Source organism: Giraffa tippelskirchi, chromosome X (genome assembly GCF_054371585.1).
Source record: "Giraffa tippelskirchi isolate mGirTip1 chromosome X, T2T-mGirTip1v1.2.pri, whole genome shotgun sequence".
Classification (NCBI taxonomy): Eukaryota; Metazoa; Chordata; class Mammalia; order Artiodactyla; family Giraffidae; genus Giraffa; species Giraffa tippelskirchi.
In genome coordinates this window covers 140396502-140420725 of record NC_137289.1, presented here as the reverse complement: position 1 = coordinate 140420725, position 24224 = coordinate 140396502, and the positions used below count along the sequence as shown (strand labels likewise).

At 41.5% G+C, this 24224-nt stretch overlaps 1 protein-coding gene across 5 annotated transcripts in view; it reads left to right on the top strand.

Annotated features, from left to right (window-relative positions):
* Positions 1-3202: 3202 nt before the first annotated feature.
* TXLNG (taxilin gamma) overlaps positions 3203-24224 on the top strand; it is a 48195-nt gene continuing 27173 nt past the window's right edge. For 2 of the 5 annotated variants that reach the window (XM_081564722.1, XM_081564718.1), the window contains exons 1-2: positions 3203-3330; positions 23429-23732. In XM_081564722.1, the coding sequence (XP_081420848.1) occupies positions 3229-3330; positions 23429-23732 (406 nt within the window). In that variant the 5' untranslated portion in view covers positions 3203-3228. Of the gene's footprint in view, positions 3335-14385; positions 17351-21344; positions 21381-23428; positions 23733-24224 lie in introns of those variants that run through there. The other 3 variants (XM_081564721.1, XM_081564719.1, XM_081564720.1) reach the window with 3 other exon arrangements.

The following is a 24224-nucleotide window of genomic DNA, read 5'->3' as shown; positions in this document are numbered from 1 at the left end:
CTAAGCATGGCCTGGTTGCAAGAATAGAGGAATCAGACTCCACCTTTTTCTTTTTTTTTGGTAGACTGCACCTTTTTAAGAGAGGAGCATTAAGGAACTTGTGGACAGATTTTAAAAACGCTATCACCTCCATTAAAGATGTTATAAGAATCAGATATCTGAAATTCATATTTCTCACTGGAGCCACAATAGCTATGTTTCTCTTGAGCACCCAGTTTGCTTTTATTTTTTTATGTCGTGAATCACTCTGTAAATTGTGTTTCCCTATTTTCTCAGCTGTCAAGAAGCTCAAAATAAAAATTTGGCTTACCTCTAGCTTGTGGACAAGGCGTGTATTTCATGTAATCAGCTTACCCATGACTTCATCTTATTTTTCCCAATCCTTTTATCATTTTCACTTTCTTCTCATTTCTTTCTCTCCCTCTCTATTTGTATATAAATGAATGATATGACATATATCTGTATCTCCACACACATATGTATGTCATGGCATATCATGTGTACGTTTACAAGCCTTCCAAATCCCTTTGAAATAAGAATGTATATAACTAAAACAAAGGGCTTCCCTTGTAGCTCAGTCAGTAAAGAATCTGCCTGCAATTCAGGAGACCTGGGTTCAATTCCTGGGTCAGGAAGATCCTCCGGAGAAGGAAATGGCAACCCACTCCAGTATTCTTGCCTGAAGAATCCCATGGACAGAGGAGCCTGGCAGGCTATAGTCCACGAGATTGCAAAAGTCAGACACGACTTAGCGACTAAACCACTACCACCAACTAAAACAAATACAATGAACTATTTTTCATTCCTCTTAGGACTTGAGGTCACTTGCATAGTCCTTTTGTTTTCTTAATAAAGATAACGATTTTTTTGTTGTTCCATATATCAGTTTAGTTCAGTCATTCAGTCTTGTCTGATTCTTTGTGACCCCATGGACTGCAGAACACCAGGTTTCCCTGTCCATCACCAACTCCTGGAGCTTGTTCAAACTCATGTCCATCGAGTCGGTGATGCCATCAAGCCATCTCATCCTCTGTCATCCCCTTCTCCTCCCGCCTTCAATCTTTCCCAGCATCAGGGTCTTTTCCAATCAATCAGTTCTCCACATCAGGTGGCCAAAGTATTGGAGTTTCAGCTTCAGCATCAGTCCTTCCAATGAATATTCAGGACTGATTTCTTTTAGGATGGACTAGTTGGATCCCCTTGCTGTCCAAGGGATTCTCAACAGTCTTCTCCAACACCAAAAGCATCAATTCTTCAGCAATCAGCTTTCTTTACGGTCCAACTCTCACATCCATACATGACTACTGGAAAAACCATAGCTTTGACTAGATGGACCTTTGTTGGCAAAGTAATGTCTCTGCTTTTTAATACGCTGTCTAGGTTCGTCATAGCTTTTCTTCCAAGGAGCAAGCGTCTTTTAATTTCATGGCTGCACTCACCATCTACTGTGATTTTGGAGACCAAGAAAATAAAGTCTGCCACTGTTTTCATTGTTTCCCCATCTATTTGCCATGAAGGGATGGGACCAGATGCCATGATCTTAGTTTTTGAATGTTGAGTTTTAACCTAGCTTTTTTAATATTGTATTTTCAAACAATATAGAAAATCATGAAGTAAAAATACTCCGAAGTTTCACCTCCCAGGGAAAAACATTATTAACATTTTGACTAATGTCCTTCTAAACATCTCTTTATAAGCCCTCGGGCAATTCTATAAAAAGTGGATTTTTTTAAAGCTTACTGTGCTATGTAGATTTTCTAGGTCAATTTAAAAAATGCTTATAAAAATAAAAAATGTTTATCATTTTTAGTAGCTGCATGGGGTTCTCCTGTACCATAAATTAACTGCAGTCTGTTTTAACACTCAATTCCCCAGGTGAGTGAGAAGCAGCATTACCGATAGATTTATTCTGCATCTCACTGGGACTTTTGCTTTTCAGAAGGTGAGGAATAGTAGCCGAAGCCATAAGCTATATATACTCTAGGCATTTTTATATAGAGTCTAGGTTAGTTATCTGTTGTTTTAGTTTTGAAATCTCAAAGCTGGACTGAGGTGTTCTGCCTGTGAAGTAAAATAATGGTACTTTCCCCAAAATTCACAGAAATAATTAAAATTAATAGAAGGAATTCCCCCAATATTGAAATTTATTCTCACGTAAGTGATTAAATCTTTGGGGCCTGCAACCACTGCTTTGTATTCTCTCATAAAAAATAGCATACGATTTACACAAATTTCATAATGAATTATTTAAGGCAACATGTCAGGATTTCATGACAGTCTGTGACTATCAAGAAGCTTGGTCATTGGACATCTGGTTCCATCAGATATAAATAGGGAGTTCTCCTGAGAAAAACTCCATCTCCGCCCCAATTTCATCAAGAAAAAAAATGGACTCAGCAAACCGAGTTTGCTAAAAAAAATTCAGTAACGAAACGACTGGCGGAAAAAGCGGAGTACGTTCAATGTGTATTAAGCGCCAACTAAGGGTGGATGGACAACTGTGCTAGAAGCCAGGGCGGTTCAGCCAAGCCGAATATGACGCAGCCCCCATCGCGCAGGAGCTCGGGATCGGTAGGCGGTGCTGAAAGCTCTGGTGGAGGGGCAGGACTCGGGACAGGTGTCCGAGCCAGAAATCGCAAATTCTGAAAGCCATTACAACTCTCCTGCCTTGAAAGTCACGAAGTATTTTCTCTCACCCTCCAATCATTCGGGCTCAGTTCCAAAAAAGAACAACCAAAACAAAAGCACAACAATGTGTCCCCGATCCCGCTCCTTCCCAAACACTGAAATATTTCTCAACTTTTCCCGTAGGATAATAAAGGTACCGGTACATCGCTCCTAGCAAACTACAAATCCCAGGAGGCTGCACACACAGCACAGTGGCTACTCTCCCCTATTTGGGAACGCCGCATTACGCTTCAATCCTGATCCAGGTCTGCGAGCCGTGGCCGCGCTGCCTGCTGGGACTTGTAGTCCGCTCCAGAGTCCCTTTCTCCCTTCGCGCAGACTCGCGCGGCCTCTGTTCGCCCTTCGGCCCTGCAGAAGCCCAGCCCCTGCTTCAGTGCTCCCTACCCCCATCCCGTCCCGTCCCCTCAGGGGCCAACCTCCTCCGGTCACGTGGGATCCCTGCATGCGGCGATTGGCGGAGGGGTTCAGGGGCGGGGCGCAAGGCCCTGAGAGGTTCCGTGCCCCTTGTCCGGCCGCTTGTTTGGCTGCTGCCGTCACCTCATGGCGACGCGGGTAGAGGAGGCTGCGCGGGGAAGAGGCGGCGGCGCCGAGGAGGCAGTTGAGGCCGGACGGGGCGGACGGCGACGCAGCCCGCGGCAGAAGGTCAGTGTGGGGGCTGCCCGCCTTGTTGCCGGGCTGGGGAAATGCCGGGGCTAGCTGTTTCGGGGTCCACCTCTTCACTCTCTCGGGTTACCTTTTAGCCATGGGGCGAACATCCGGTCCTCTCCGGTCCCGGGGGTGACGACAGTGGGAGCAGGTGGGCAGAGTGAAACCAAGATGGGTGGGGTGGCAGGGCTGATGGTTGGGGACTGGAGGCGCGCGGCGGAGGCGGGAGAGAGGGCAGGGGGCGCACCCTGGTGAGAGGGGGCAGGCTGCTTGGCGGGGGCGCGCCAGGTGTGACAGCCACGTGCGGCCGGCGTCGCGGGGCCCCGGGCATCAGGTGTTCCCTCTCCCAACCCCCGCCCTTCGCGTGCTTCCCGTGCTCCTAGCGCTGGGCACCACCGTCGAGGGGCTGCCGGGGGTCACGGACTCGCCCTCCTCGCTCTCGGCAGGTGCGCCGGGCGCGCTGCGGGGTGCGTCCCAGCGCGCGCGGGCAAGGCTGTTGCGCAGTAAGATAACGGCGCGGGATCCCGGGCTGCGCTGCGCCCCCCTTCTCCCGCGCCACTGCGCGGGCTGGCGAGCGCGGCCGCTCGGCCCCCGGGACCCAGGCCCTGGGGCCAGTGTCCCGGTGCCAAGGGCTTGGCTGCACGTGGGGCGGGCGGTGGGGAGAAGATGCTGGAGGACCTGGGTCCCGCAGACTTGGGAGGAACATCGCGGATAGCCGGTCTTTCCAGTGCAGCCCTCCTTCCCCCTGTATTTCTCCCCCTTTTCTTTATTTACCCCCTACCCCACCCGGTGAGCGGACACTGGAGCGCTTCCCCTACATTGGCCTTTGGTCTCTCTTAATCTGGGAGTTGGCGCTGGACCGTTCCCCTTGCCTTACTTGACTCACGTCAAGGAGTTTTCAATGTCTCCCTGGATACAGGAAAATCAAGACCTTCAGAATGGGAGAATTCTACTTGTTCTGGAGTCAGTGGGTGGAGTTCGAAAAAGATTGCACAACGAACGGGGTACAGGGTTTTCAGGGCCCAGGAAGAGAGAAGTGCAGGGAAACGGACTGGAAAGGTGGAATCTCGTCTTGTTCTTTGCCGGTGAACAGATTGAAACGTTCAACTTGTTGGACGTCCTGCTTGATTACTCGGAGCTGTTTAACGTTACTTAATTATGCATTTGAATACTCATAAAGATCACTCCTTTAGGAAATTACGAAACAATATTTTTCTAATGCGACTCGTGAACTTGAACAAGAACAAAGGTTGGTTTTCCCTCTGTGCAGAATGTCAAGAATTAGCTTTTGGGGGCCTGTTTCTAAGGTCAGGTGTTTTCACGTCTCTGCATGAGTGTGTCACTACTTCTCAATTACCTTTCTTTCTCTCCCTCTCTTTGTACTCAGAAACAAAGATCCAGTGCTTGCAGGACTGAAAAAGAAGCTGTGGACTGAAGTAACTCTAGGGATGCAACACTGTCACTTTGGACACCTCACTTACTCTCTGAGGGTGGGGAGCCAATCTCAGTGTTTGATTTCGTAGGTCCCCCAGAGGAGGACTCCAATGAAAAGCCACTGTAATTGAGGACATGAGTTCCCTTTTATGCCCTTAGCAAAAGGATAAAAAGTCTGAATTTGGAACTGAGATTTAACAAATTAGCATTTTAAAGGACCAAGAAGTAATGACCCTTTGAGGCAGTACTCTGTTTAACAGCTGGATGAGAAGAGACCTGTGTGTCTGTATTGTCTCATTTTTGTTGACTTAAATCAGGCACCTTTCTTCTTTGCACAGGCTTTTCTGGGCATCTTTTTTCCTTTTGATTTCCAATTGACCATGACATGGAATTGAAATGCATGGTTAAACATTAGTTTTTGAATTTTCGTTAAAAAAAAAAAGGATGAATATCTTGTGTTTGCAGAAGTTACTTTTTAAGTTATTTCCTTAGGACCCTTCGTTTTTTATTTCCTCTGGGCCAGTAGCTTGAAAACATATTCCTAATTCTAACTTGACCTCTGCCCTATTTTTTCAGGAAGCAGAAATGGTGTTTTAACTGATTGGGTTGTTTTGAAAATATTGAAGGAATTAAACAGGACAGTGAACATTTTGTCAGTTTTGGGTTACATTATGGGACTTAAAGTGAGAGACAATTGGAGATGGACTTTGTTTCTTCCTGTTTGTCTTAACCATCTTGTCATTCTTGACCTCAGGTAATTTTGCATTGTTTCATAACTATGGCTGATTGGATGGTCTCTTAAGGTACCTTTTTTCTTTTAACATTAACAGTACATTTCTAAGAGTCTCTTGAATTGTCTAAAACTGTGCTGAGGTGATAGCCACTTGCTATGTGCCTGTTGCTATTTAACTGTTAATTAAAATTAAGTAAAATTAAAAATTGCTTTCCTCAGTATACAAACCACATTCCGTGTGTTCAATAGCCAGTGTGTCTGGTGGCTACTATATTAGAGTAGGTGTAGAATAGTTCCATCATTGCACATTTCATAAAGTTCTCTTGGACAACACTCGTCTAAAAAGATGGGCTATTATCTTGTTAAGTATTCCATGCAGTTTTTAGAACCCCAGGTTCATTCACAGTACTTCTTAAATCCCTATGTAGAATTTGTGGGGGGTTTTTTTGTTTGTTTCTATTTTTACTAGAATTTGTTTTATAAGATTAAGTTTTCAAAAAATTAATAGGCTTTTTTTTTTGAGCAGTTTTAGGTTTACCCAAAATTGAATGTAAATTGCGGAGTTCACAAGGCACCTCTTTGCCCTATTATTTATATCTTGCAATATTGTGGTACATTTTTTACAGTTGATGAGTCAATATTAATACATTCTTACTAACTAAAGTCCCTAGTTTACATTAGGGTTCATTGTTGGTGTTGTACCTTCTAAGAGTTTTGACACATGTATAATGACATATATACACCATTACAGATATCATACTGAAGAGTTTTACTACCCTAAAACCTCCATCCCTTCCTCTCTTCCCCCAAACCACTGGCCACCACTGATCTTTTTACTGTCTCTATTCTTTTGCCATTTCTAGAATGTCTTAAGGTTGATTTTTTTTTCCCCCTAGATTTTTGCTTGGAGTGTTAAAAATTATTTAACTACTATTAAACTTATTTTTAGGTCAGATAGGAATGATAAAGTTATATGAGATCTGTGCTCAAATTAATGAAATCTTACATTTATGTGGTGACCTATAGTATTTATGGCATATTTGCACATACATTAACTCTGTCAGCATCACTCAGATGCTATGGAGAAGGCTGAGCAGCTGTCATTGTCCTCATTTATAGATGACAAATTGCTCAGCAAGGTCACGGAATTAGCCCAAGGGGTGAAGCTGAGTCTGGAACCCAGTACCCTTTCATCATGTTGTTGTTTCTTAGTTGCTAAGTCTCTAAGTCTTGTCCAACTCTTTGCAACCCCATGAATCTACACTACAGTAATAAGTAGGTGGTAGTGGGCAAATGGGCTTCCCAGGTGGCTCAGTGGTAAAGAATCTGCCTGCTGTGCAGGAGACACAAATTAGATCCCTGGGTTGGGAAGATCCCTGGGTTGGGAAGGTCCTCCGGAGAAGGAAATGGCAAGCCACTCTAGTATTCTTGCCTGGAAAAACCCCATAGACAGAGGAGCCTGATGGGCTACAGTCCATGGGGTCACAGAAAGTTGGACACGACTTAGCAACTAAATAACAAACAACACTGGGCAAATAGTATGGATTTGAAGTCAAGACTCGTGGCTCTTGCCGCTTATTAGCTTTGTAGCTTTATAGCCTTGAGCAGGTTTTGCAATCGTTCCAAGTCTCAATTGCATCATCTGTAAAGTGGGGCTGATGCTAATCCCTAACTCATAGGACTGTTGTGAAGCGTAAGTGTTGATGTGACACGTCCAGCACAGTGCCAGGTATGTTAGAATTTTACTTGGTCTGGAGGGGAGCATATATGAAAGATCAATTTCTCTTGCTTTCAGGGTGTTATTCTGTAAATCTGTCTTGCATGAGTTCTCAGCGTGCTCAGTTGCTTCAGTCCTGTTGGATTCTTTGCCCCCCATGCATGGTAACCTGACAGGTTCCTCTGTCCATGGGATTTCCCAGGCAAGAATATTGGAGTGGGTTGCCATGCCCTCCTCCAGGGGATCTTCTCGACCCAGGAATTGAACCTGGATCTCCTGCATTGCAGGTGGATTCTTTACCCACTGAGCCACCTGGGAATCCCAAATCTATCTTCCAACCTTTGTATTCTTCCCTCTTCTCAGAATCTCTCTGTGATCGACTTAATGAGGAAAAATCAGGTCAGGGTGGGGCGAGAGTATGGGATAGGAAGAAACCACTTGATTATCTTGTTTTCCTCCCCATTTGCAAACTTGATGATGAATTTCCACTCTCCTAGCACAGAGATTAAATAATAAGAATCAAAGTGATCTTCTGTTTACGACATTGTCATCTAATTCTATCAGCAAGCTTTGGTGCTTTGGTAAATTTTATTTTTATGGAGAAGCAAACAAGCAAAGCAGTAAAAAAGCAGACCAGACACAGCACATGCCACCTTCATAGATCATAATATGTATGTCACAGTCATTTATGATGTTACTGGAAGGTGTTGTGTATGTTATTTTGTGTCATTTATATTGGTCTTGACTAGAGAAGTTTTGTTTAGGAATGTACATGCCAAATCCAGATTCTGTAAAACAGGGCACATGTGATTTGCCTTTGTGTGGAATACTTCACAGAAGGAGTCACTGTAGTAGTTTTCTTTTCAGTAGATATGCTGTTCAGTTTTACACTTTTCAGAGTTGTGTTTAAAAGGAAAGGAACTCACTGTTTTTCTGCATTGTGCTAAGCACTTAAAATGTATTTGCATTCTAATATCTCCTTACCTCTGCAGAATAGATGGTATCCTGGGTGTATAGATAAGGCATCTGAAGCTCAGTCAAAACGACAACCACCAAAAAACCTTACTCTTATTAAATAACAGAGCTCAGAGTTGGTGAAGTTGGCGTAGAGCTGGTATATAATTGTGTAATTGATAACGCAACCGACGTACTTGACTGCATGGACAGATTCTGCTTACCCAGGGAGTTTTAACCTAATATCCCAAAGAAATCCCTATGCCTCTCCCTCCCCGCAGCTTTCTTCCCAGTTACTTTTTGTTTGGTTGTAACGTGATTATCAGTAACTTTTAGTTATTATAATAGATGTGACAGTATTTAAAGCGTGCAAAGTGGTATACAGATTTAATATAATATTCACCACCATTGAGAATTAGCTATGTCTAGAATTTTGCCAAGCAGGGCATTTCTAGAAGAGGATAAAATAGGTCAAGTGACCCTTTAAGAGTTTGAACTTTGAGTATTTTTTTTTTTTTAGTATGTTTTTATGATTCAGTCTATTTCCTAGTTGAAATTCTCTTAAATTTTCTTACTTGAAGGAAACATATATAAAATCACCAGTGTTGTCCTGTTGACATAATTTTATTAACATTTATTGCTCAGGGTACTGATTTGCATTCTGTATTACATTTCCAAAATGTCCCCAGGACAACCCTCATTACCCACCACTTCTACTCTGTAGTCTGCCATGAATAATATTGCTAAGCTACCACTTTTTCATTTTTCTTCTTTCCCTACTCAGAACAAAATTAGAATGGTTTGATGAGGAAGATGTGCCAGTAGCTTGGAAGCACGTTTCATTAAGGATGTTTTAGATTGACATGTGGGGCATATTAAAAGTGAAAATGAAAAAAAAAAAGTGAGAATGGGGACTTCCCTGGTGGTCCAGTGGCTGAAACTCCACGCTCCCAATGCAGGGGGCCAGGGTTCAGGTTCGATCCCTGATCAGGGAGCTGAGCTCCCACATGCCGCAGGGAAGGTACTTCATGCCACAGCCAAAACCCAGTGCAACCAAATATTTTTTAAAAAGAACGTAGGCATTTTGCATAATTTGCAAGTGCACCTTTATTCAGATATTATTATAAACAGTTCTGTTGCGTGGTAGCAATATATATTCACTGTATCTAATCTTCTCACAACTCTAGAAGGTAGGTCCTGTACATCTCCAGTTTATAGATCAGGAAACAGAGGTTGACCTCCCGTGGCCACACAGCAGGTAGTAAGTGGTATATTCAAAGGCCAGGCTCTTTGGGCTCTGAAGCCATTAGCCATATTCCATGTGTCTTGTGCTTTGTAAACACGTTTCTTGAGGATAGTAAATAAAAATGTGCTCTTCATTGAATGTGAATAAAACTTGGTAGCAGGTAAAATGAGTAATCAGTTCAGTTCAGTCGCTCAGTCGTGTCCAACTCTTTGCGACCCCATGAACTGCAGCACGCCAGGCCTCCCTGTCCATCACCAACTCCTGGAGTTTTCCCAAACTTACGTCCATTGAGTCGGTGATGCCATCCAACCATCTCATCCTCTGTCGTCCCCTTCTCCTCCTGCCCTCAATCTTTCCCAGGATCAGGGTCTTTTCCAGTGAGTCAGCTCTTCACATGAGGTGGCCAAAGTATTGGAGTTTCAGCTTCAACATCAGTCCTTCCAATGAACACCCAGGACTGATCTCCTTTAGGACAGACTGGTTGGATCTCCTTGCAGTCCAAGGGACTCTCAAGAGTCTTCTCCAACACCACAGTTCAAAAGCATCAATTCTTTGGCGCTCAGCTTTCTTTATAGTCCAACTCTCACATCCATACATGACTACTGGAAAAACAATAGGCTTGACTAGACGGACCTTTGTTGACAAAGTAATGTCTCTGCTTTTTAATATGCTGTCTAGGTTGGTCATAACTTTCCTTCCAAGGAGTAAGTGTCTTTTAATTTCATGGCTGCACTCACCATCTGCAGTGGTTTTGGAGCCCCCCAAAATAAAGTCAGCCACTGTTTCCACTGTTTCCCCATCTATTTGCCATGAAGTGACGGGACCGGATGCCATAATCTTAGTTTTCTGAATGTTGAGTTTTAAGCCAACTTTTTCACTCTCCTCTTTCACTTTCATCAAGAGGCTCTTTAGTTCTTCTTAACTTTCTGCCATAAGGGTGGTGTCATCTGCATATCTGAGGTTATTGATATTTCTCCTGGCATTCCTGATTCCAGCTTGTGCTTCTTCCAGCCCAGTGTTTCTCATGATGTAAAAATGAGTAATAGATTTTGCTAAATGAAAACAAATTATGAAGGGTGGGGTTGGGTCTTTGAGAGTATAGGGAAGCTATAGTAATCCAGGAACCAGGGGAGTTGTGAGCCTTACAGCTTTTGTTTCATCCTGTTACGCCCTAAGTTGACCTTAAGATGTTTGATTTAGGAGATATGTTGCAGTGTGACTCCCTGTAAAGGCACCTCCTAGTTTAATTTGGATGAATTGAAAAGGAGAGGGTTTAGAGAGAGACTCTGTCAAAGTCTACACAACTTAGTGTTAACAAAGAGCTGAAGGGGTCGGGTTAAGTGGGATAAGACAAAGAGAAGGCCAAAGGAAAAAAGAGAAGGTTTGATGTTTCAAAGGTGCATCATGATTGGTCCACTTGGAGCTGGTGAAGGATGATGTCATAAAGTCAGGACAGGGATGCTGCATTGAGGTAACTCATAAAAGGAGAGGATCATTCTACCTCTCAGGAGTCTGTGGCTTGAAGATGCTAAATGTGTGGCCCAGCCCCTGTCCCTTTGCAAAATAGATTAGGCTCAAGCACATTTCAGCAGCTTTATGCATTAAAATCTCATTTCCTGATCTTTCTGCTGCCTAGATAGGTGTTTAGGCTGACATAGGTATCTCTCAGATTGCTGTTAATCACTGAATTACACTTTTAGAGCTAGAAGTGATTTTGCAAGTCATGAAGTCCAGCACCCTTCCTTTTAATAAAAGAAATGGCTATAGAAGTTAAATGTGAAATCGAATGCTATCATTCTTGGATTAAAAGGCAGATGACCTGCACAGTTTAAGATAGATGTTAGCACCGACCACTATAGATAGTAACACTGACTCCTTCTTGGCTTCTTTACTGGTAGGAGAAATCAGGTGCCCTTGCCCTAACTTCAGCACTGGTTTGCCCCTTTTCTTCTCATTTACCTCATTAATGCCCCTGTTCTTTACATGCTGTGACAATCATTCTGGAGCCTTTTGCTGCCTAAAGTTACAAGCTGGGACAACTCCTCAGGATTTCCCTGGTGGTCCAGTGGTTAGGACTCGGCACCCTCACTTCCAGGGCCCCAGGTTCAATTCCTGGTCCAGGAGCTAAGATATCACACTTTTAGATAATTTTGAGGATTCAGTGAAGAAGTATATCAAGTACTGTTGAAGAGGCTTCCGAATGAACTGGAGCAACAAAGAAAGGCCAAGGGCAAATGGCTTATACCAAGTCTCCCTCACCCACTCGTGTGGATTATAGTGATTGGTACTGTAGTGCCGTAACCAAAAGGGAAAGGGGCTGATTTGTTAGGTGTGGTCCTCCCACCCAATCCCAGGGCATGTTCCCTAGAGATGGATCTGCTTGGTTCAGGAGCTGTCTCAGACTCTGCTTTCACTGAGCTGGCCTCTCATCTCTCTGTCCATGCTCCACCACGGCCAGGGTGGCAGTTCTCAAGGTTTTTGGTTTCAGGACCTTAGTGCAAACTCAAAAATTATTGAGAACCCCAAGAAGCTTTTGTTTATGTGGGTTATATATCATGATGATTCCCATTTTTACAAATTAGAACAATTTTAAATTATTATTCACTTAGAAAATCAACTGGCCTTGTACTAGTTATCTATTGCCGTATAACGTATTGTCCCCAGACTTAGCACCTGACACAACATTTGTGATCTCAGGAGTCTGAAAGTGACTTCACTGGGTCCTCTGCTTCAGGGCCTCATGGGCTGCAGTCATCCGAAGGCTTGAGTGGGCAGGATCCACTTCCAAGCTTACACTCATGTGATTGTGGGCAGGATCCATTGCTTTGCAGGTTGTTAGACCAGGGCCTCAGTTCCTCATGAGCTGTTGGCTGGAGGCCTCCCTTGGTTCCTTGCCACCGGGGCCTTTCCATAGGCATCTAATAGCATGGCTGTTGACTTCATCGAATGAAGCAAGATAGAGCACCAGCACAAAAGAGAAGGAAGCTGCAGTCTTTTGTCACATAATCAAAGAAATGACAGCTTCAGTTTTGCCACATTCTCTCTGCATTAGAAGCCAGACAGTAGGTCCAGCTCACACTCAAGGGGAAGGAGAATTCTACAAGGTCATGAATAGTAGGAGGAAGAAACTGCATACCACACATTAACATTATAAATAATGTTGTTTTAAACATTAAAAGTAGCTTGCTTTCCAGAATAAAAATTGAGAAGAATGGCATTGTTTTACATTTTTGCAGATTTCTTTAATGATTGGCTTAGTAGCCGATAGCTAAATTCTCAGATCTGCTTCTGCATTCCATCTGTGGAAACATGCCATTTTAGTTGAAGTGTGTGAAGACAATCTAGCCTCACACACATATGTAGTTGGAACAGGGAGGAGTATTTTAGTATCCTTTTTAGATAATTGTGGGAATTCTTTGATACTACACCAAAACTCAGCAAGTAGTAGTTCTTAAAGGTTAGTGCCAGTGTGGGTTCTGAAATCTTATGTAACTTTTTGTACTGTTTTAAAACTGTGGGTCTATATTGCACTTTGAATGGATGTTTTTTCTCATGCATCATTTTGTGGTATCATCCATTAGTCATTTAGAAAATACTGGTTTACTGAATTGTGTTGATATTCCAAATGTTATCACACTTTTTACAATATCAAAATCACAGAATTCATCAGAAAAGTCTTTAAGTGTTCGGAAGCTTACGGTGGCAGATAGTTTTCAAAAATTCAGAATTTTGCTTGGAAACTCAAATTTTATCTTTGGCAACAAATACTGTCAGTTTTTTGCCTTTAAGTGACAGACTCTGTTCGTATATATTGGAGAAAATATGCCTGCCAAATACCCAAGTCTGAATAAACAGTGGTGAACTGTCTTTAAAAGAAATTATTGTTAGGTAAAAGAGTAGTCCCCCCCAGTACATGATGTAGGACAAAACCCATGACTCCTAGTATAGTTTGGAGCTGCTGCCTTGATTTATTCTAAGGAGCCAGCAGTGTTACTCATTATTGTTTTTGTACCATCAGTACAGATGTCAACACCAAAAAAGACAAATGCCATTTTAGTATTATTATGAAAATCGCTTTTTAGCTTGCAAACTACCTGGAAGGGTCCACAGACCGTACTTGAGAACCACTGATATCAGAAGTGGCATCTGCTTTTTGTTGTTTATTCTGTCAGAAGAGAATAGGCTTATTTTTCATGGGCCTTTCCCTAAGACTTGTGAGGAGTGTGGCATCCCAATTATCATTAACTCAACTGCTTTGTCTTGCTAATGGAGCAATTCAGTAATCCAAGCAACTGGAATATGTTTATGTTAATTCTTGATGACCAGTATAAAGTTAGGTTTTATTTGCAAAAGTTTTGAACACTTGAAATCATGATTTACCATGATTCTTTGTTCGTGTGTGTGTGGTAAGATATACATAACATAAACTTGATCATTTTTAGGCGTACAGTTCATTGGTATAAAGACATTAACAGTGTTGTGCAAGCTATACCACCATCCATCTCTAGAACTTTTTCACCTTCCCAAACTGAACCTCTGTACTCCACTCCCTCTCCTGGAAGCCACCATTCTGTTTCCTTTCTTTACGAATTTTACTACTCCAGGTGTTACATGTAAGTGAAATCATACTACGTTCTTCTGTTTGGCTTTTTTCATTTAACATAATGTCTTATTCAAGGTTCATCCATGTTGCAGCATGTGTCAGAATGATCTTTTTAAGGTTAAATAATATCCTAATGTACAGATACAAGTGCGCCTTGAAGATAGTGCAGGTTCTAGTCCAAACCACTGCAATGAAGCAAATAACACAATGAGGTGAGTCAGATGAATTTTTTGGTTTCCCAGTGCGTATAGTTGTTTACTATGATTCTTTGTGCTCTGTAGTCTGTTAAGTGTGCAGTAGCATTATGTCTTAAAAAAAAGTACATACTTTAAATATGTTATTATGAAAAAATGCTAATCATCTGACAACGCAGAGTTGCCACAAAGCTTCAGTTTGTAAAAAGTGCAATATCTGCAAAGCATAATAAAATCAGGTATGCCTTTACCGTATTTTATTTATTAGTTCATCCACCAATGGGCATTTGGGTGTTCTTTATGTTTCTTAACTTTAGATGTGATTCTTTAGGACATTTCCTATAGAAACACTACCTCCATTCCAGACTCTGTACATGTAGGTCTCAAATCATGGCTTATTCTTCCCTCACTTCTTACTTTGCTCCCTAGTTTATCTGTATAATGAAGTAATACTGTCACTATCTTAGAATTGTAAGGCTAAACTAAATAGTGTATTTTAAATATCTGCTGCTGCTAAGTCGCTTCAGTCGTGTCCAACTCTGTGCGACCCCATAGATGGCAGCCCACCAGGCTCCCCCATCCCTGGGATTCTCCAGGCAAGAACACTGAAGTAGGTTGCCATTTCCTTCTCCAATGCATGAAAGTGAAAAGTGAAAGTGAAGTCACTCAGTCGTGTCTGACTCTTTGCGACCCCATGGACTGCAGCCTACCAGGCTCCTCTAGCACTTAGCAATTAGTAAATGTTAAGAGTTTTTTTCCTTCCTTCCTCCCTCCACTCAGAACTTAGCTTTATATACACTGTTAACCCTCTTTTGTGTATTCCAGGTATCTCAAACTGATTCTACTTGGAAAGAGTTAACTATCCATGTTGAACCTTTTTTTTTTTAACTGGTTAAGTGACTGGGTAGATGGTCTAGCTATACTTTCAAATTGAGGCCAAGTTTAAATGAGTTATTTCCATTTTCAGAATTGTTTTAAGAAGGAGATAAATCAGAATGGCTGCAAAAATTCATGCTTAGTAGATCCTTTTTTCCCCCCTATAATCCAATATCTTACTATAATGTAGTGTAAAGATTTGGGGGGACAAACCCAGACAAACTCCTGCAGTCTTCAGACTCTGAGCCTGGGGTGTGGTGGAATAGTGAAAAAATATAGTATTGCTTTTTATAATACTTCTTATAATACTGGTCATGGTGAGCATTTTAAATGTCTAGCACATAGTTTGGGAGATAACTTTATAGAAAAGTTTCCTCCGTTTACTGGCTTCTGTATGAATATATTTTTATACTCACATGTCCATCCTAGACCAAATGCTTTTTTTCCCTGAATTACACCTTGGAGATTGGTCCTTATTGACATGGCACTGCCTTACTCTTTTGAATAACTGCCTCCTTTTACCTTGTATGGATGACCATTATTCATTTACCCAGTTCTGTATCAGTAGAACATGTGGTTCCTGTGCATAGCAACACGTGGTGGTGTGTTGAGTAGCCTTTGCCCTTGAGTGAGAATATCTGTGGAATAAACTTCAGTGGACTCACTGGTGAAAGTGAATGTGCATTCAGACATTCAGAAATAACTGCTGAATACATCTGCAAAACCAGTATGCTACCAAGGTAGACTTCCCAGGACTGTACTGGGGCAACCTGTTTGCCCACGTGAAGTTTTGTTTGTTTTAAATCATCCTTTTAAATCTGGTCAGTATTCCTTTGATTTCTATTTTCATATTTTCATTTGTATTTCTTTTAATTATGAATGAGGTTGAACTTCTTTTTTTTTTTTTCGTTTGGCCTTGCCACACAGCATATGGGATCTTGGTTCCCTGACCAGGGATCAAACTCATGCCCCTTACAGTGGAAATGCAGAGTCTTAACCACTGGACCACCAGGGAAATCCAGGTTGAACATGTTTTCGTATGTTGGGCATTTTTAGTTCTTTAACTGTCATCTGATTGTTCAGAAATCCTTGAAAATTGGATCTCTGACTCATTTGAAGCCCTATGAATGTTGTCTTCTGGCTAGTCTGAAGTTTCCAATTAATATTCAGTAAATTGATTTTCCTCTTCTTTAAAAAAATAAATTAGCTTCTGAGTTTTCTGAGAAAGCTCTAGGTTGTCACAGAACACCGGGTTTGGGCTCCCTGGTCATAGAGCAAATTCCCACCGGCCACCTGTTTCACATATGGTGATGTGTATGTGTCAGTGCTGCTCTTTTCGTCCCACCCTCTCCTCTCTCCCTGTGTCCGCAAGTCTGTTCTCTCTGTCTGCATCTTGATTCCTGCCCTGCAAATAGGTTCATCAGTGCCATCTTTCTAGATTCTATGTATATGCATTAATGTATGATATTTGTTTCTCTCTTTCTGACTTACTTCATTCTGTATAGTTGGCCCTAGGTACTCACACCTCATTAGAACGGACTCAAATGCATTTCTTTTTATGGCTGAGTAATATTCAACTTCTTAAGTCATCTGTCGATGGACATCTAGGCTGCTTCCATGTCCTAGCTATTGTAAATAGTGCTGCAATGAACTGTTGGGGTACATGTGTCTCTTTCAGTTATGGTTTCCTCAAGGTATATGCCCAAGAGTGGGATTGTTGGGTCATATGGTAGTTTTATTCCTAGTTTTTTAAGGAATCTCCGTAGTGGCTGTATCAATTTACATTCCCATCAACCATGCAAGAGGGTTCCCTTTTCTCCATACCCTCTCCAGCATTTACTTTTCGTAGACTTGTGGATGATGACCGTTCTGACTGGTGTGTGATGATACCTCATTGTGGTTTTGGTTTCTATTTCTCTGATAATTAACCATGTTGCACATCTTTCTGTGTGCCTTTTAGCTATTTGTATGTCTGGAGAAATGTCTATTTAGATCTCCTGCCACTTTTCTAATTTCAAAAGTGCATGAACCTACCAACTCCATCCGTTTAAAGAAATAGTAAAAAAAAAAAAACACATATGAAAATGTAAGTTTTATAATAGATCTGTTTGTAAAAATTTGTGTTTGGAAAAAGCCTCTCAAAATACAGGAAACTTAGGAAAGAGATTTGTATTTTCAAAACCAAACAAGACATGTCTCGGCCATGCTGAGAGTGGGAAGCGCCTGGTGCCTGCGGCTTCTTTCCTCGCCTTGTGGCCAGGTAGGCGTGTGCTCTGCCTTCATGTTCCTTCTTCGTAGTGGGTGACTCCTAGAGGAAATTATTAGAAACATAGGGTTAAAGATATTTTTAGAGATAATTTAGTTTAATCCTAAGACACAAAAAAGTTTTAGGAAAACCTCTCAGTGTCTTAAATACAATCACTTAAAAGTATTTACAGATATCTCTACCCCCAAATTAGTGTTGTCTCGCCTCCCTAAATCCCAGAGTTAGTTACTGCCAAAAACTCCAGCTCTTTCCCAGGGTTTTCCTAAATTCATGCTGGTATATCTAGCATGCTAGATTTTGTTTTTTTTAAAGATGCTTAATGTCTTAGATTTCTTTTGTAACTGCATGTTTGACTTTGAACTTTTATTTTCCAAGGCTTATGTGTGAAGGGAGGGGAGCGGTGTGATGGTGAGAACATAGGCTCTCGAGTTTGACAGACCTGGTTTTGAGTTTTACCATCCCCTTTTACTGACCTGAAGATGATCTTGGGCGAGTAACTTCACCTCACTGAGTCTCCTTTTCCTTGTCCAGGAATAGTGAGACCCACCTCTCAGTGGAGTGGAGAAGGTTAAATGGGAGTAATGGGGCTTGTAAGTTCTGAAGGTTTCCATTACCTACTTGAAAAGTTTCTCAAGACTCTGGGGACCAGAGGCGAGCTCAGGATTTCTGCCAGGGGTGAGGAAATGCATCTGTGCATGCAGTCTTTTCCCCCTGTGCCTCTTGCGGCCACCCAACCCTCCATGGGCAGGACCGGCCAGGACCGAGTGTCTGGGCTCAGCACGTGCCTGGTGCTGGCCGAAGGCATTCAAGCTAGTTTAAGCAGATGGTAGTTGAAATAATTAGGACGCGAACATGGGTGTTGGCTTTTTTGTTTTTCCTTCAGACCAGTCTTAGTAAAAGAACAGCCATCATTAAAAACATTGAAACAAAATAAGCCAAAGAAATATGGTTCTTTAGCTTCAACAATATTTGAAGGAGCAGAAGTGAAATTTATTTTTGTTTTTTTTTAAGTTTTTATTCATTTACTTGGCTTTGCCATGTCTGTTAGTTGCATAATGCAGGATCTTTAGTTGCTGCAGGCAAACTCTTAGTTGTGGCATGTGGGATCTAGTCCCCTGACCAGGGCTTGAACCCTGGGCCCCCTGCATTGGGAGCATGGAGTCTTAGGCATTGGACCACCAGGGAAGTCCTAAGTGAAAGTTTTAAACTTTTATTATTATTATTATTATTATTATTGGGCCATGCCATGTGGCCCAGGACATGTTAGTTCCCCGACCAGGGATTGAACTCAGGCACTCAGCAGTGGAAGTGTAGGTCCTAACCACTGGACTGCAGGGAATTCCCAAAACCGTCTGTTTCTAGATGTATTTCCTCCCAGTGCTTTCTACATGTGTATGTATATATACATAATACAAGGTGCATGCTGTTTTGTAATTTTTTTTTATATGTAAACTTTGGGAGCATCTCTCCCCACTATTAAATAGACTGCTGTATATTTACTAGAAGGTCAGCAGGGCATGGATGTTTGTACAATAGACATAGGCTCGTCAGAAAGCAGTATGTTGCTGTGGTTAAGAGCATGGACTCAGAAGTTAGATGGTCAGGGTTCAGATCTTTGCCCTGCAATTTACTGTGACCTTTGGCAGGATACTTAACATTACCATGCCACAGTTTGCGCATATGTAAAACAGAGATGATAATGGTAACTGTCTCAACATAGTTGTGAGGATTAAATTAGGGAGTACAGGAAATGCATACCGTAGTGCCTGGCTATAGTATTTGCTGAATAAGTGTTAGCTGTTGCCGCTATTGTTTATTATATAAGAGATTGTACCCAAGCAAAGATGTCCAGAACAGTTGTCAGAAAGGGCAGAGTAGGCTGTATGATATAGAATTCTCTGCTTAAGGAGATGAAGACTGAGAAATCATTTACAATTTAAATGAACTTGTTGGCCCTAAGAATTTGCTTCATATCAAATGGTCCAGTGCAGAACCTCAAGTAGGAAGAGTTGGGGCCTGTTGTATCAAGAGTACTTGTAGACTGTTAATAATCAAGATAATCAAGCTGGAACTGGACTTATTCATAAACCAAAGATTTTATAGAGCCAGAGTAAGTCTTTCATTAGCAAATGTTAAGAAAAAATTAATTGTACAGGAGAAAATGGAAATGTAATACTGTCTTGCTTCTAATGACAAAATAATAATAGTGTTATTTTCTCAAACTAGTGTGGTAGCACTTAGACACTTCCCATGGTTTGTTTTCAGCAGCCATGTGACCCCTGTGTTTTCCACTTAGTTGGTACTTGAGCACCTTTTATGCATAAGCTGCCGTTATCTAGGACCATGTACATACCAAATAAGTGATAACATAATATGTATGGCAGGAGTTTAGAGGTGAAAGGAGTATCTGGAAAGACAAAAAGGTAGTGTTAACTAAAAATAGAGAATGATGAAATAATATTAGAAGGATAACATGAGATGTAATGACTGTGCACTATACAGATTAATTTAATATCCTTATTTATGCTCAGTGCCACCAGCTGTTAATTTGAGTTAGTTGAACATTTTGGCCTTTCTAAACTGTCTTTTTTTTTCCTGTCTGTGGTAGTCGTAATTGACCTATATGCTTTTAATCTGAAAGCCAGAGTAACTTTTAGTTAAATTTCCTATGACATTTTGAAATAGGTTAATGAATATACTGTGAGTTTTCTCCAAAATCGGGAGAATGAAGGACAGCAATAAGAGAAAATATTTGCAAATCATACATATGATAAGGGACTTGTATCTAGGTGTGTATAAAGAACTCTTATAACTCAATTATAAAATAACAAACAACCCAAATTAAAAAATGGGCAAAGGAGCTAGATAAATGTTTTTCCAGAGGAGGTATACAGATGGTCAATAAGCACATGAAAAGGTTCTCAACATCACTAGTTATTAGGTGAGATACCGTCATGCCAAATACCATGGCTGAAATCAAAACGACAGACAATAACAAGTATTGATGAAGATGTAGAGAAATTGGAACCCTCACCCTAAACAGAAATATTTTCCTCTGGAGAGAGAGATTAGACATGCATTGCTTTTCTGATTCTTGTTTAATATATAAATTGAAGCTTTCAAAATAAACCTTATAGAGGTAAAACGTACATTCAGAAAATATACACATTGTAAAAGTTTAGCCTTGATGAATTTTCCCAATGTGAACGAACATCTGTGTTACTCCATCTAGCTATTACTGAGCACCTCAGAAGCCCCTACACTCAGTGGTAAACACTCCCTTGATTTCTAGCACCATTGATTGGCTTTCCTGTTTTGGAACTTTGTATGTAAATGGTTTCCTGTAGTATGTTTTCTATGAGACTCATCCCTGTTGCTGTATCTAGCAATACTTGGTTCTCTTTGGTGGATGATATGAACACACTACAATGCATCCATTTTTCTGTTGATAGAAATTTGGGTTGATTTCATTTGGGGGCAATTACAAATAGTACAGCTTTTAAGATTCTTGGCCTTTGGCTGCACATCTGTACATACTAGGGTAAAATCCTTGGTAGAATTAACTGAGTTGGAAGGTAGCCATATTGCAAAAGAGATTTTAAAAGTGGCTGCACCAGTTTATTCTTGCAAAAGCAGAGTTCTTGATTTATCAACGTTCAACTATAAAAGATAAGAATTTAGTTCCTATAACCTCTCAATTCCCTGCTACTTTGATACTTTAAATCATCTTCTTTTAAAATTACCTTCATTTCTTCAATTGAATACTATTGAATAATTTGAAATAGTAAATCTCTATTCTCTTAACTTGGTAATGTAGCTTTTGTCCACTTGTAATAAGAGAAAGGTATTAGCCACCTCCCCATCAGTTAATGTTCTTCAAAAAAGGAAGAGGCTGTCTTTTATGCAGAGAGGAAATGTACAGAATTTAAATTTGTGCCCCATCACATGACCAAGTAGTGTTAAAAAGGGGAAAACCACCACCTCCCCCATGAGTAAATGGGTTGACAGGATGATAGCAGAGAAAGTAAGTTTAAAGTACTGGTGGAGAATAAAATACTAGAATGAAGCCTGCTCTCCCATGCCTGCTGTCTGTTAGAGCAGGGGTGGCTGCTTAACACCTAATCCTCACAATGTCTATGACTTTTAAGAGGGCAAGGTATTCGCTTTCTCATCTAGTAGTCCGGTGTGGGTGTCCTTGGTAAGAAGGATGGCTTTATGTGTGTGAGCTTAGGGGCCCAGGCTGCTTTCGTCCTATGGCCCTACCATCTCTTAGGGTCTTGGAGACCTCTGTCCAGCCAGAGTGGGAAGGAGATGGGGGAGAAAGAATGTGTGCTTCTCAGAAGAAAAGTTTTGTTGCAGAAGGAAACATTTTATTGATGGGAACTTCGCATAAGAGTCCTGGTCATGTGAAAGGGGCTGTGAAATGTCGGCCATTCTGAGCGCTCGGCCAGCAGTCCTGGCTCTGCAGGATTTTGGAGGAGCCTGGGTTTCTGCTGGACAGTCAGTGAGCCATCTCTGCTATACTGTGTCCTAGAGCTAAGACCTGAGTAATTAACATTTATTAACTTGGGATAATTTCATGTCTTTTAAGGTACTAATTATTTTAAGTGGTGAATTTTTATAAGGAAGTAAGTTTCTTTTGTGTGTGTGAAATAAGTTTAGATGTACAACTAAATGGCATTTCTTGTTTCCTTTGATACCACTCAGTTGTATGATTTGTTTTAACTTTAATTTTCTTTATTTTACTTTTATTTTTATTGGAGTGTAGTTGATTTACAATATCATGTTAGTTTCAGGTGTACAACAAAGTGAATCAGTTATACATATATATATATATCTCCACTCTTTATCTTCGATTCTTTTTCATATAGGTCATTACAGAGTATTGAATAGAGTCCTCTGTGCTATACAGTGGGCCCTTTTTATCTATTTTTTATATAGTAGCATGTATATGTCAATCCCAAACTCCCAGTTTATCTTCCTCTCCCTTTCCCTCCTGGTAACCATAAGTTTGTTTTCAACATCTGTGGCTCTACTTCTGTTTTGTGAATAAGTTCATTTGTACCCATTTTTTTAATTCCACATATAAGCGATATCATATTATATTTGTCTTTCTGTGTCTGACTTCCTTCACTCAGTATGACATTCTCTAGGTCCATCCATGTTGCTGCAGTTGGCATTATTTCATTCTTTTTTTTTTATGGCTAATATTCCATTGTATATATACTGTATGTATACATTCCACATCTGCTTTGCCCATTCCTCTGTTGATGGACATTTAGGTGGCCTCCATGTCCTGGCTATTTAAATAGTGCTGCAGTGAACACTGGGCTGCATGTGTCTTTTCAAATTATGGTTTTCTCTGGATATAGTCCCAGCAGTGGGATTGTTAGATTATACGGTAGCTCTATTTTTAGTTCTTTAGGGAGCCTCTATGTTGTTCTCCATAGTGGCTGTACCAGTTTGCATTCCCACCAGCAGTGTAGGAGGATTCCCTCTTCTCTACACCCTCTCTAGCATGTGTGGGCTTCCCTGGTGGCTCAGCTGGTAAAGAAACTGCCTGCAATGCGGGAGACCTGGGTTTGATCCCTGGGTTAGGAAGATCCCCTGGAGAAGGGAAAGGCTACCCACTCCAGTATTCTGGCCTGGAGAATTTCATGAACTGTATAATCCATGGGGTCACTAAGAGTCAGACCTGACTGAGCGACTTTCACTTTCACACTTTCACTTTCTCCAGCATGTATTGTTTGCAGGTTTTTTGATGATGGCCATTCTGACTGATGTGAAGTGGTACCTCATTGTAGTTTTGATTTGCATTACTCTAATCATTAGTGTTGTTGAGCATCTTTTCATGTGCTTTTTGGCCATCTTAACTTGAATTTTCTTACCCTACCCTTTACAGTTAGGTCACCTCTCAGTGAAGCTTAGAAACTACCATATTTACATCAATTTTACAAATGACTAAGAAAGAAAAAAGCTGTCAACCTATGGTATGTGATTGGTTGTAAACACTGATTACATTTAATTTACTTCCCCCGTCCCATCTTTTTTTCTCCTCTCCCTTCCCTCTAGTTTCTGATTGGCACAATGGAAGAAGCTGGAATGTGCGGGCTCGGGGTGAAAGCGGATATGTTGCATAACTCTCAATCCAATGATATTCTTCAACATCAAGACTCACACTGTGTTGGTACAAGTAACAGGCATTCCTTGGAAGAGGATGCACGCAGTGACTTTATAACAAAGGGCAGGAGTTTGGTGAGCCCGGCGTACTGCACACGAGAGTCACGGGAGGAAATTCCCGGGCGAGAGGCTCGAACAGATCCCCCTGATGGTCAGCAGGATTCAGAGTGCAGCAGGAACAAAGATAAAGCCTTAGGTAATGACCTAATGACCTCTGCTTGGGGCTTGCACGCTTCACACATTGCTCCTTTGACTTGTGTTTTTAGCAGCACATGCACTGATGAATGAACATGGCCAGTGTGGAGTGTGATGTTGCTCAGCTAACACTTCGGTCATTCTCAGCAGGCGGCCTGTTGCTGCAGTGACATGCGGAGGGCCCAGGTAGCAGAGGAAGAAGTTACTTCTCTCTGGGTAGTCAGGAATGGGCTTTCGTGGAAAAAATCTGGGGACAACTTGACAGAAGTAGTATTTTTGGGTGGGGGGTGAGGGGGGCCATGCTGCCTTGCTTGTAGGATGTTAGTTCCCCCACCAGGGGTTGAACTTATGCCCTTAGCAGTTAAAGTGGAGAGTCATAACCACTGGACCACCAGAGAGTTCCCAGACAGAAGTAGTATTTGACTTGCCTTGTTTGCATCTTTTATGTAGTCTGACCAAAATTTTCTGTGAACACTATGGATTTATTTGATCA